Source organism: Emydura macquarii, unplaced genomic scaffold, assembly GCF_026122565.2.
Source record: "Emydura macquarii macquarii isolate MOO-44397 ecotype Brisbane River unplaced genomic scaffold, CSIRO-AGI_Emac_v2 contig_2417, whole genome shotgun sequence".
Classification (NCBI taxonomy): domain Eukaryota; kingdom Metazoa; phylum Chordata; order Testudines; family Chelidae; genus Emydura; species Emydura macquarii.
The window spans coordinates 4,331,293-4,343,778 of record NW_027132554.1 but is presented as its reverse complement, the minus strand read 5'-3'; the positions used below and the strand labels follow the sequence as shown (position 1 = coordinate 4,343,778).

The 12,486-nt window shown below is 59.3% G+C and overlaps 1 protein-coding gene across 3 annotated transcripts; it reads right to left on the bottom strand.

The window, feature by feature from the left end:
• Window positions 1-418: 418 nt before the first annotated feature.
• Window positions 419-12,261, bottom strand: C8G (complement C8 gamma chain). Of its 3 annotated transcripts, none has more exons than XM_067561592.1 (6): window positions 11,887-12,261; window positions 7,850-7,989; window positions 5,427-5,497; window positions 4,283-4,384; window positions 3,330-3,431; window positions 419-713 (listed from the first exon to the last, which is right to left on the bottom strand). In XM_067561592.1, exons 1-6 carry the CDS (start codon window positions 12,022-12,024, stop codon window positions 478-480), a joined length of 789 nt encoding a protein of 262 aa, XP_067417693.1. In that variant the 5' UTR covers window positions 12,025-12,261; the 3' UTR covers window positions 419-477. The 3 variants fall into 3 exon arrangements, with proteins under 3 accessions (XP_067417693.1, XP_067417692.1, XP_067417694.1); XM_067561591.1 differs by lacking the exon at window positions 11,887-12,261 and adding an exon at window positions 11,507-11,855; XM_067561593.1 differs by lacking the exon at window positions 11,887-12,261 and adding an exon at window positions 10,265-11,493.
• Window positions 12,262-12,486: the final 225 nt, after the last annotated feature.

The window sequence follows — 12,486 nt, the reverse complement described above, 5'->3', positions numbered from 1 at the left end:
GGCTCCCAGGCCAGGCTACGGCCAGCGTGGCTGCAGACATGGTGGTTGCTCCCGGGGTCTCTGGCATTTCCCTCTGCGCCTAGATCTTCGTTTCTGAAAAGCGAAGAGGGAGGGGCTAACGGGAGGGGCACCGAGCTCCTCCGTGGCTCTGCAGCCACTGCCTGGGCGCTGCCAAGGGCCACGGCTGCCACCCCCCACCCTTCCGCTCTCTGATGAGATCATGAACATCCCAGACCCAGTGCCGGGGCTGGAGAGCTCCTTATCCCAAAACATTAATGAAGGGGATGGGCCCCTGCCCTGCCTCACTCTGGCACAGACCCCATTTCCCCCCCCCAGCCAGGGAGCCCCTCCCTATCTGTCCCCAGCCCTCATGCCCCACAGGAGCCCCTCCCCATCTGACCCTGTCCTCCATGCCCCAGAGAGTCCCGTCAGACACCAGTTCATGGTCCACGGACAAGCCGCCTCCGTCTGGCAGCTTCACATGTCCCAGGAGAGCATCACCCGCCCCAACTCCGCAGAGAGCGGCTGTGATGATGGGGAGGAGACTTTTCCGTCCCCTCCCTCTGCCCCCCAGTCCTGCCTCTCCCTGCTGAGTGGGGAGCTGCATAATCCCTTCACCCCCATCCTCTCCACGAGGCCCTGATGCCCCTGGGCCTTTGGAGGTTGCAACTCACCATCAAGCAAATGAAACTGATCTGCCGACTCACAGAACCCTGCAACAGACAGGCTGGCGTCAGTGCCGGAGACCCTGCCCATCCCGCAGCACAACACAACCCCAAGGCAGGCAGGCGGCTCCCTTTGCTGGTGTGAACGGGCAGCACGTCATTGGACACCAGCTACGTCCACTCACACCTGGACCGCGGGACACGCGGGCACTGGGCTGTCAGCTCAGGGGACTGAGTTCAACTCCTGATACAGTCCACAAGGCAAGGCACCAGGGAGTTCCCTCTCGCCCGTGGGCACCCACCCCTGCAGCTCGGGCACACTCGGCAGCGCCTGTCCCCTGGAATTCCTGCCCACCCCTGCCGGGAGTGCCAGGGCTTCTTAGCCGCGCCGCAGCGGAGCCCCCGCTGCAGGCTCTCACACACGCTCCCGGCAGCCTCTGTGCCCACTGACCTGGCACTGCCTGGAATTCACCATGCTGCCCCGAGCAGCCCTCGAGCCATGGCTCAGGGCCCTGGGCCCATGGGCAGTTTTACCAGCCCTGCCTAAAACCTGCCTCCCAACTCCCCCACCAGCTCCCCTGCCACAGCCTCCTTCCTGCCTCTGTCTGGAAAGATGCCTCCAACCCCCCAGCGATGACCATCTCCCCAGGGCCCCCCTTCAGCTGCCAAATCCTCCCCTTCTAGCTTCCCAAAGCACCACAGGGACGTGGAAATCTGCACTGAGTGAACACAGGGCCCACAGATCCTCCCCTGCTCTGGACTGGGAGCTCTGGCAACCTGTGTTACTAGATCCCAGCACAACAGAGCCCGACCCTCCCCGGGCACTTCACAGGGCGTTTCTGGGGTTCGCAGCCGCCCAGGCTGCAGGTGGCCACGCTCAGCTAGGCAGCACTGGCAAGAAAAGGTAAAGGGGGGACAAGGGCGGAGCTGCACCTCTCTCCAATGTGCAAACAGACAGCTTCACCCGAGTGGGTCTCACATGTCCATCCCTTGTAGGGGGCCAGGGAGTCACTGGTTACCCCAGCTCCCCAGGGAGGTACCTTACTCTGACTCCCTCCTGCCAGCTGGGGCTAAGGGTTTTCCCTTTGTCTGCTCCTCTGGCTGCAGAGAAACACGGTCTTCTAGCTCAGGGGAAGTTTCTCCTCCAACTACCCCAAGCCTCCTGGCAGCTTCCTCCTCCTGTGCTCGCCCCTTCGGGAAGGCAGGTTTAAGTACACCTGGAGTCGCCCTTCCTTGGGTCCGGGTGTCTCTAATTGCCCTGCAGCAATCTCTCCTCTGCCTGCAGGGAAAAGGGCTTCTAGCATGCCTGGGCTCACATCCCGGCCCTGGAACGCCCTTCTGTGGCCATCTGGCCTGACTTTACCACACCAATTACACCCGCTAGGAGCAAACGCCAGTGGCATATGGAGGGTCTCTGGTGCCCAGGGGTCAAACCTACATTTGCGCCCCCCGCCTCATGCTCCCCCCTGGTGTAGGGCAGGAGGGGTCCTGGCGCTGCCCCCCAGTGGCCCCGGGAGGGAGGTTTGTACCTGCGGGGGGCGTGAGACATGGGGGGGGCTCAAATGCAGGCTTGGCTCCATTGCCCCCCACTCCCCTCACTCACCACACTTACCAGGCACCCGCCTGCTGCTGCAGCCCAGCGCCAGCTCAGACAGGGGTGGCCTCACCCCCACGACCTGGGGAGAGGGGGCTGGGCCAGCCCTTCACAATGCACGGTGGGGAGGTGCTGAGGGGCGCCTCTCAGAGACTCATGTGCCCCCTGCCCCTCACCTGTACTGAAGGACCAGGCCGGCACCCCCCTCCCATTTACCCACCGCTGCAGCCCAGCGCTGGCTTGGATGGGGGGGCCAGGCTGGCCCATCATGCCACGCAGGCGGGGTGCCAGAGCGGGAGCAGTCACGCCTCAGCCTCCTGTGCCCCCAGCCCTCCGCCTGTCACGAAGGGCCGGCCGGGCATGCCTGCCCCACTACACTTACCTGCCACTCCAACCCAGCTCGGTGCTGGCTGAGACAGGGGCGGCCTCACCCCTCTCGCCTGGGCAGGACGCCGGTTCAGCCTTTCACGGTAGGCAGAGGGCAAGGGGTGTAGGAGGCTGAGGGGCAGCTGCTCCTGCATCCGCTCCTGTGCGCCCCCCCCCCCTCGGTGCGTCGTGAAGGGCCTGCCCGCCCCCCCAGGCCAGGAGGTGAGGCCGCCCCATCTGAGCTGCGGTTAAGTGCGCTCCGAGCCAACCCTTCACGGAGAGCGAGGGGTGCAGGAGGCTGTGCACCACTCAGAGCCTCCTGTGCCCCTGGCCCCCTGCATGTCATGAAGGGCTGGCCTGGCGCCCCCCCACAGGCCAGCGCTCGGGGGCCTGGCCCTCCCCGCCCCCCCTCGGTATGCCACTGGTAAACGCCACTGTGCCCAGACTGATGGCACCGGGAGAGCTGCTCCTCGGGCAGGAGCTAACCCAGCAGGACGGACTGGGCAGAATGCAGCCCCCGGCCCAGCGCGCCAAGCCCCTCTTCATAGACTCACAGACTTTCAGGTGAGAAGGGACCATCATGACCAGCTAGTCTGACCCCTGCACATCACAGGCCACAGACCCTCACTCAAACGTCTAGTTTAACCCAGCAACTAGCCGGTGCCAAATGCTGCAGGGGACGGTGAGCGCCCTGCACGACTCACCGTACGTGGGGAAGTAGTAGGTAAAGTCCTCGCTCATGTTCATCTCTGTCACACGCTGCTCAAATTTACTCACAATGGCGTCACTGACCCGGATTTTGCGTCCTTCGGGAGGGTTGAAATAAAGCAAATCCAGTGTCAGTCCCTCTGCTTGGCCCCAGGACCCCAGTGACTGGCGAGTGGACTCAGGAACCGCTCACGCATTGATTTTTTGGTCAGAAAATGCCGAGTTGGTGACATTGAAACTTTCCCACAGTTTTTTTCTGTCCGGCTCAGACGCCCTGCCCTCCAAACCTTGCCAGGTCTCCGGCAGAGAAGGACGGGTGGCGGAAAGGTAAATGCCCAGATAGAGCAGTGGACACACACTCCACCGGCCGGCTTGAAGCGCGGGTGGGAGGGAGCTCGCCCGCCACCCGGCCCCGACCGTCAGGCCAGAGCTCTTGACCCAGTTGAGCCGGGCGGAGGAGGCTGCGAGTAGAGAGCCAGGCAGGCCTCCAGCCACTCCAGGTCACCCGGCTCCCTCCCTCCTCCCCCTTCGCTGTGCACTACAGGGGCACTGATGTCCAGAGACAGCGGCAACAGGTGGTGCCCCCATCCACCACACGAGAGCTAGCGTGGGACCCGCCGTAGCAGGGCGGGCAATTTGCCACGCACGTGAGAAACACGCAGCCCCAAAACCTCACTGCCCTCACTCCTCCCCACAGCAGAGTCCTGCCCCTCCGCACAGTGCCATGCCCAGGTGGATCAACCCCAGCAGAGTCACCCCAATCGAACCTGTCAGCAAACAAACGCTGAGGCAGTTTGCCTGGGACCTGCCGCATGAGGGCCCTACTGCCCCCTGGGGCCAACCATTCCCCCTAGTCTGACAGCCTGCCCCACCGTGCCTGCATGCCCCCCACGGCAGGGGGCAATTCCCCAGGGTGGCGAATAGCAGGGCCCTGAACCCACACACCCACCATAGAGCTTGATGGAGATCTTCCGGAGCTTCTGGTAGTACAGGATGGCGTAGCTGCTGTAGTCTGTCTCCCCCACCACCACGTCCACACTGCTGCCACGGCCTAGAAACCAGAGCCCTGGAGAGCGGATTATGTACTGGCCTCTCGGCAGTGCCCAGGGAGCCCAGGCAGGGAGCAGGACCCCAGCGTGCTAGGTCTGTACTATCTGCAGGGACTAGCTAGCCCAGGAAGCCTGTCAGGGGAAGAAAGGATGGCTCTTGGCTACAGCAGGTGCCGAGGAGACCTTGTTGCCCCCTGCACACTCTGTGTGCCCTGGCACAGTAGGAGGTAGGGCCTAAGTACTTCTACAAATCTGGCCCTTAGCCTTGCTGTGCCTCAGTTTCCCACCTGTCCAATGGGATAACAGCCCGGCCCTGCCTCCCAGGGCGTGTGAGGGTAAATACATTACAGACTGTCGCAGAGTGGTAGCCATGTCAGCCCTGGGTTATGAGAGAGACAAGGATCGTTTTTACTGGAGCTCGAAAGTTTGTCTGGACAGGTCCATCAGTGGATGGAGGATGGGTCCATCAGTGGCTATTAGCCAAGCTGGTAAGGGACGCAATCCCATGCTGTGGGTGTCCCTAGCCTCTGACTGCCAGATGCTGGGACCGGACAACAGGGGCTGGATCACTCGCTAATTGCCCTGTTCTGTTCATTCCCTTTGGGGCGTCTGCACTGGCCACTGGCAGAAGCCAGGACACTGGGCGAGGCGGCCCATTGGGCTAACCCAGTAGGGCCGTTCCTCCACTCACCACCTCACCTTGTCTCTCACATTAAAGACTGTGAGATGCTCACATACTGTGATGATGGGGGCCAAAGACTTAACACCGGGAGAAGAACGACTTGGCCTCTCTATCCTCTAGCTATGTCCTGATCACCAGCTGAGTTTCCTGCAGGAGCAAACCTCAATAAAAGGACAAACAAGGACTGGCGAAGCAGAATCACCCTGTGCTCGCCAGCCTCAGGTCTGGGAGCTCGACCAGCTCGGGCCTCGCCGCTGTCTTGGCTGTTTCCAAATCTTGCCTAGGAGCACGGGGGGCGGAGGGGGTGTCTGGCATTGAACATGCCCATCACTAACCTGTTCCAACCCCAGCCCCTCACTCACCTTTCAGGAGGAACCTCCCCTGGGCCTTGGTGGAGCGGTATTGCTGCTTAATCTCCCAGCACACCCCATCCCTGTGCATGTGAAGAGAGAAAGACAGCATGTGTGTTAGATCCCTCTGAGCCAGCCAGAGAAAAGCCACATCTTGGCGAGGGCCTAGCAAAGAGCAAAGGATTCAGATGTGATGCATTCCACGTTCCTGGCTGCAGAATGCTGCTCTTCCCTTTGCTACCCTGCTTCATGCACTGCATGTTTGGGGGGTTCTTTTTACACACTCAGAATGTGGTACGGGGAGAGGTCAATGCAGGGACGCGCTCTGCGTTCTAATACTGACTCTGTGCTGTGGGAGTTCAGGTAAGTTACGCAGGGCCAGAGCTTCACACTGGGTGCTGAGCGGTTTGGAAAATGTGGCTGTAAGTGTCACTGTGAGAACTGCTGGCAGCTGAGCACTTGAAAACCTGACCCGGAGATCTGAAATCTGGCGCCCCTGGCTCCAGCTTTACAGATACACCCGGGTACCCCTCGAAACTCACCCAACGTGAGAGGCCACTTTTGAGAATGTGCCTGATCTGTAAAAGGGGCTGATAATCCTCCCCCACCTTGGCAAGGGACCTCAAGAGCCGACAGAGAGGGGGTAGCGCCAATGTAAGTCTGGCCCCAGGGCGTCTGAGACACACAGTACACACTGGGAAGGGGGGTGGGCTAGGTGCCGGTGACAGAGAGGGGAATCGGTCCTATTTCAGGGCCGAGCAAGTCATACAGTAGCTGGCTCTAAATTAATCTAAATCCACCCCCCACAGCTGTACAGCTAAACTCCTACGGACGTCAGGATCACCCGAGTATGGCCTAGGGAGCATATGCACAAGGGATTGGCCTTTGGGTGAAGTCCTGGCCCCACTGAACTCAATGGGGAGTTTCTCATTGACTTCAGTGGGCCCAGGACTTTAGCGATTGTTTTTATTGCCTTACAGCCAACACCCCAGGACAAGGAGAGACCAAATGCAAAGCCAGCAGCTGCCTGGCCTCTGGCTGGCTCGCCAGCTCTGACAGTGAGCCAGAAAGTGCCCAAGGCAGGGCAGTGTGCACGCAAGCAAAGGTCAGAGAAAGGAACATTTCGAGGCGGTAGGAAAGGGGACGTGGCCAGGAACTAATGAGCAATCCCCTGATCGCCGGAGCACTGGTGAGATCTGGCCTGCAGAGCCTGTGTGTGCATGCCAGGCCTGACTCCTGCCCACCAACATCAGCTGGGGCAGGCTGGGGCTGTGGGGGAAGGATAGGGAGCTGACTGCTTTGGGCGTGCCCCACACTTGCCTGGGCCTTTCGCTAGCAATGTGTGTGTGTCTGTGCACAGGGGCAGCATCTTTCAGCCCCCAAGCTGCAGAAGTGGGGCTCAGCAGCATTCCCTCCCAGCTCAGGGTTTGTTCTGTCTCTCTCTCCACATCCCAGGCAAAGGGGCTGGGAAGTGACAGATTGTCCTCTCCACTTCAAAGCAGCCGGGGGGGCAGTCTGGCCTCAGCAGGGTGGGAAGCAGATAACACCTTGGCCCAGCGCTCTGGGCTGCAATACGCACTCTGCATTGCCAGTGACACCACGTCCCTTTCTTCAGCCAGCTCGCTAAGGGGGGCCCTGAGCCAGCACAGCTCTTAGCCATGGGAGTGACTCGGAGTCTGTGCCTGAGCCCATTGAAGTCAAGCATGTGCTTAATTGCTGTGCTGAATCAGGGCCACACGTCGCAGCCGAGCCACCCGCCCTTCCGGTCTCTTCCTCTTTCCCTTGAACAAGGAGCTCCCTGCTGTGGGGCCAGCTAGGGCTGGCCAAGCCCTGCTCTCTGGCCTGCGATTTCCGCTGGGAAGAGCCGGAGAGAAGCTGTTTGCAGGGCCTGGCATGGGGCCCCCAGACTGCGGACATCACAAGCGAGAGCTCGTCACTGCAAAGCCACCGCCATCTGCAGGAGGCTCAGAAACGCCGCCTGGAATTAAGAGCTTTCTTTTCAAGCACAATTCACAGTTTGTCCTTGGCACCGGTGCTAGGTGAGGAGGGAGCCGTGTGTCTAGCAGTACCTGAACGGAGCAGGTGAGAGTACCTGCAGTGCATACTTGAGAACACTAGGGGGTGCTGCGGGAGCTGCTCACTGGGAGGAGAATACGCTGCTGTGGTGCGCCTGTCCTGCATGGACCAGCCGTGCCCTGGAGACAGGGCACTACAGTGGCACGGCGCCGCTTAGCTGCGGACGCTACCACCCAGGAGTCAGGCCTGGCACTTGGGGACTTGACCCTGCTGGGGGGGGGAGATGGATGAGGAAGGGCTGCAGAAGCTGAGCCCCAGGGAGCAGAAAGCAAATCACAGGCGTTGCCTGGACGCAGCAAACACACAGTGCAATGCGGCCAAGGCTCCAGCCCAACACCAGGGCTCAGCGGGCCACTTACAGCTTCCGGAAGGTGCTGACGGCCAGGGACGTCCCTTCAGAGGCAGACACCACCATGGTTGTTGCTTCCAGCTGGTGATTATACTCTCTCAGGTAGTCACATTTGGAGGCCACGCCAACCAGGAACCACTTCCCTGCAAACTACAAGAGGAGGGAGGAGGTGAGGCACACTACAGGCTCCTTCACCCCGCCCCACCCTGGCAGCTGCTGCTGGTCTCCAACTGAGCATCCAAAAGCAGGAGCTGCAGCATCTGAGCTGGAGGAATCCCTCCCATGGCTGAATCTGTGACTAGCCACCAGGGGGCGAGACGCTGACCTACAGCCCCACAACTCAGCCCCACACACAAGGAGCTGTGTTAGGCACTGGAGTTCTGACATATGTTCTGGGGCTTAAGCAAGTGCCTGCTTCCCGAACCCCCAGCTGCCAGGTCAGTTACACCAGGATCACTGGATTGGGGGCTGGTTACAGCTGGGCAAAAATGCAGCATTCTTTCGGGGTGAAATTTGCAAAGTATATTTTATAGTTATGTTTCTGGCTACCTCGCAGGCCCCCAAATTTTGGTCCCCCATCCTCCCACCATGTGCTCATGGAGTGACACGTCTGGCATCGAATCACAGCATGTGGAAATGATGCTGGACACTGAAACACAATTTCAAAGTCTGTCCTTTGAAATGTCAAATGTCCTTTGAAATGTTTTATTTTTTACTACAGAAATGACCAGATTCTGAGCAAAAAAGCACCATTGTGCAAGCTTTCCACTACATTTCACCCATTTCTCTAAACAGAAAGGAAATGTATGGACCTGACATTCTGATTCTTCTTTTAGTACCATCTGTCCAACAGCAGCACCCAGACACTCTCCCTAAGACGAGCCCCAGTGTGCAAGGTGCTGCACACACACAGGGCGAGACAATCCCTGCCCCAAAGCAATCACACTCCGGCAAAGGGGAAAACGGGGACAAGACTTGACTAAGGTCACAGGGCAGAGCACAATGCAGACTCCCACGGAGAAGGGGGCACAGCAAAAAAAGTTTGGGAACCTCTGCTTGAAGCCAGTTTGCTTTGTAAGACAGGCCTGCTCAGCACGGCACCTAGGCCCTAGCTATCAACACGGCCCACATTGCGCCAGGTGCTGGACAAGCTGTCCCAGTGGGCAGCGTTTAGCCAAAGCAATATTTGACTCAGCAGCTTGTGGCACCAAAGCCCCTGGCTCGGCCGCATGCACAGAGATCCCCCTAGATGCCAGCTCTGTTAAAGCTCTTTGCCGGGCTTTTAACCAGTGGATGGTGCACAGGACACTGACTGGCTGGAGCATGTGAGACAGGAACAAACCCAGGTTTGTTGTTGGCTTAATTCCTGATGCTTCCTTTAAAAATATGTAATCTGCCATCTGACCTTGGGCAGGTCACTTCCTCTCTCCGGGCCTCATTTCCCCTGCGCCTGTTGTCTGATTGTAAGCTCTTAGGGGCAGGGACTGGCTCTTGCTATGTCTGTGCAGCACCTGGCACAAAGGGTCTCTGATCTCCTCTGGGCCCCTGGGTGCCATTGGAATAAACAGCAATAATAAATGAGGCTGAGTGAGAACTGGGCCCTCTGGGTGGAGAATACAAGCAAGGGACTTCTGGGCATTGAGAGCACAGCCCTGAGTGCCACCGGCCAGAACGACCCCCCCACAGTCCTGTGTCTGCCCAAGGACCTACCGCTTGTGCCCTCTCTGCTCACAGAGCCCCTCCTCCCAGCCTGCCCTGTGGGAGCCCAGTCACAGCTTCATTTGCAAGAGGAAGTTATTGTACGTTGGGAGTTTTTTCACCTCTGAATTTCTGACATGAGCACGCGGCCTCCAGTTTCCGGTGTTACTGGGCAGTGACCGGACTGAAATCCGTGCCTGGTGTCACTGCAGTGACAACTGTAGTAGAAAGTAAGAGCCTGAGACATGAGGCCTAGTACAACAGGCCTGAGCTAAACCAATGGTCAAGTGTGTTAGACAGCGAAGCTAGCATGAGTCAGGCTGTGAACGCTGGCAGGCTCACAGTGACTGGCAAAGACAGAGCAGGTGTAACAAACACACAAGCACATTCCAGAAAGGTACCAGGACATCCCAATACCCCGGAGATAAGGAGGGCTCACCGACCTCTCCGAATGACACTAGAATGGATAGAGATGTCCTGTTAATACGATGAATAGAGATGTTTTGACCCGAACCATTCAGTGTAAGTAATGGATGGTATCATACCACGTCAAAGGGCAGTACCATGCTGCCTCAGGGGGTGGCAACTACACACGTCAGAGGAGCAATGCACAACTTGTTAGCATCAATGTATGAAAGGGGGTCGGTCTCCGAGGAAGCATTTTTGGCTGTGTGGGGAACGGAAAGTCCCACCATTTACTGAGCCAGTACCACTGTAACAAGCATACGTGTGTTAGGGGTCCTGCAGAGTCTACAGGATACTGGGACCGTGCTTGCCCACGATAAACCTGGCCGGGTGCCTTCATTGCTCAGCGGATCTGTGGTCGTGTCGAATGATTCGATTGTGGAGTGGTGTCTCGGTTACCTGCACAGAGCTGGGACAACATACACAGGGGAAGCACACACACGCCGCCAACAACTGACAGCAAGAGCGTATTTGTAAGGAGGGCCAGCGTATCCGTACATGAATCATGCCACGGCACAGAGCGTGGGAGCCAGTCTTCGTCGTTTGGCTTGTCAGCTCTCAGCTGTCTTTAAAGTTAAATAAAAACCGTCTTTCTGGCCCACCTCCTGGTGCGTCTCATCTCCCCCAGTGCCCCAGCCCAGGGACTGGGCCCAGCCAGAGTCACTTACTGAGCGACACTTGTTCGGGGAGGCTGCTGTGCGGCTTGTAGCGCATGAAAGAACGTAGCAAAGGGCCACAACAAACACTGCACTGTGGCCTGACAAAGGGCTAAGCAGAAAAGGGACAAAGCCATGGGCTGGGGAGTGGGGACGCTCAGAACCTCCTCCACAAGCCCATGGACACTTTGGGAAGCTTGTCCAAACTTTGCCACCCAGAAGCAACAACTCAATAATAAGAGCAAGGGCCTCGATCCTGCAGCAGGATCCCCATGGGCAGAGCCATGGGGTCCAGACACGTCCAAGGGTCTGACCACAGGAGCTGGGCCAGTCTAACCACTCAACTGGCGGAGCAGGTGGACATTGGCTCAGGCACACGGTTCTTCTGTCTGATTCCTGGGCAGAGGTGCCAAGGTCAGAAGGCAGCACGATGATCTAGTCTGGCCCTGGCCCAGGGGGGGCCTTAGAGCCAAACTGCATCATGTCTTGCTGTGCCAAGAAGAAAAGCAACCCCCCAAATAATTAATAACAGCCCCAACTTGGCCCCTTCCACCCACTTCCCCCAAGCCTGAGCAGCAGCAGAACCGTCCAAGGCGGGGAGGGGGGCGGAGGGCCCTGCCAAGGGGCCAGGCGGAGGTGCCCACCTCCTGTGCCCTGCAGAGCTGTGCTGCATGGGGCAGGTAACACCCACATAGCACAGAGAGGCTGGGGTGGGTGGGGCACATACATGTGGCCGGAGGGTTGGCTACTGCTGGGCTGATGGGCCAGCCCCCTGCATGGCCACAGGATCAGGAGTGCTGGAGACTGGGCCCACCCCAAGCAACAGCAGAAAGAGCTTCCCTCCTAACCTGGCCACAGCCCCCCACGGCCCATTCACTTCTTGGCCTCTCGGCTGAGGCTGCTGGTAGGGATCTGGAGTGAGACCTGCAGGACACTGCGAGTTCTGCAACATTCAGCTCCAAGGAGCCTTGGGCCCCACCCCTGCACCCTGTGGCTGCACCCTCCCAGAGGAGATTGCATCCCGGCCTCTTCAGCACGCGCTGTAGCAGCTCATGCATTTCGCTCCGTAGGTCTCCGGTTCAATCCAGGGCTATTGGCCAAGACAGCAGTCAGCACCCAAGCCCCTCTCTTGGGACTGGGCACCAGAGCAGCAGCGCAGAGCCAGATACCTGCATGGAGGGTCCCCCGGGAGCTGTGCCCAGAGCTCCTGAGCCCCCCCCCCCCTCACCTGCTGGAGGTCAAAGTTCTCCTGAATCGCGACCTTCTCCAAGGGACTCTCAGGGGCTGGGGGCCGCTGTCGTCTCTGCCCGGGAGCACGTGAAGCGAGAAGGAGCACGAGGAGCAGGATGGGTGCAGTGGACGCCATGGTCTGTCCCCAGGACAGTCTGAGCCCCTCCTGCGGGGAACCTGGCTGTGTCTGATGAGGCCCCAGGGAGGGGTGGGCGGGCAAGGCTGGCTGCTTATTAAGCCGCTCTGCTGCCCTTACTGGAAGTGACCAGAAGCAAAGCTCTAGGCAGTTTACACAGAGGGGGCGGTGGTCCTGTTACTAAAGTCCCCCTCACCCCGCCCATGTGAACAGCGGTGCAGTCCAGGTGTCCCTGAACTGAGACCTGTTTACAAAGCCCAGGCAGCTCGCCCAGCCTCGGTCACAGCTCAGGCTCTGTCCAGCCCAGTGTGCCGGGGTAAAATCCCATAATGCCCCTCCCTGTGCAGCGCTCTGCTAGAGACCAGGCAAAGGGAAGCTGACGCTGTGTGTGGAGGGGGGCTGGCAGTGACTGGATACCACGCGAGCTGCGCGCAGGGGCCGGGCCAGGCCAGGGAGAGTTGG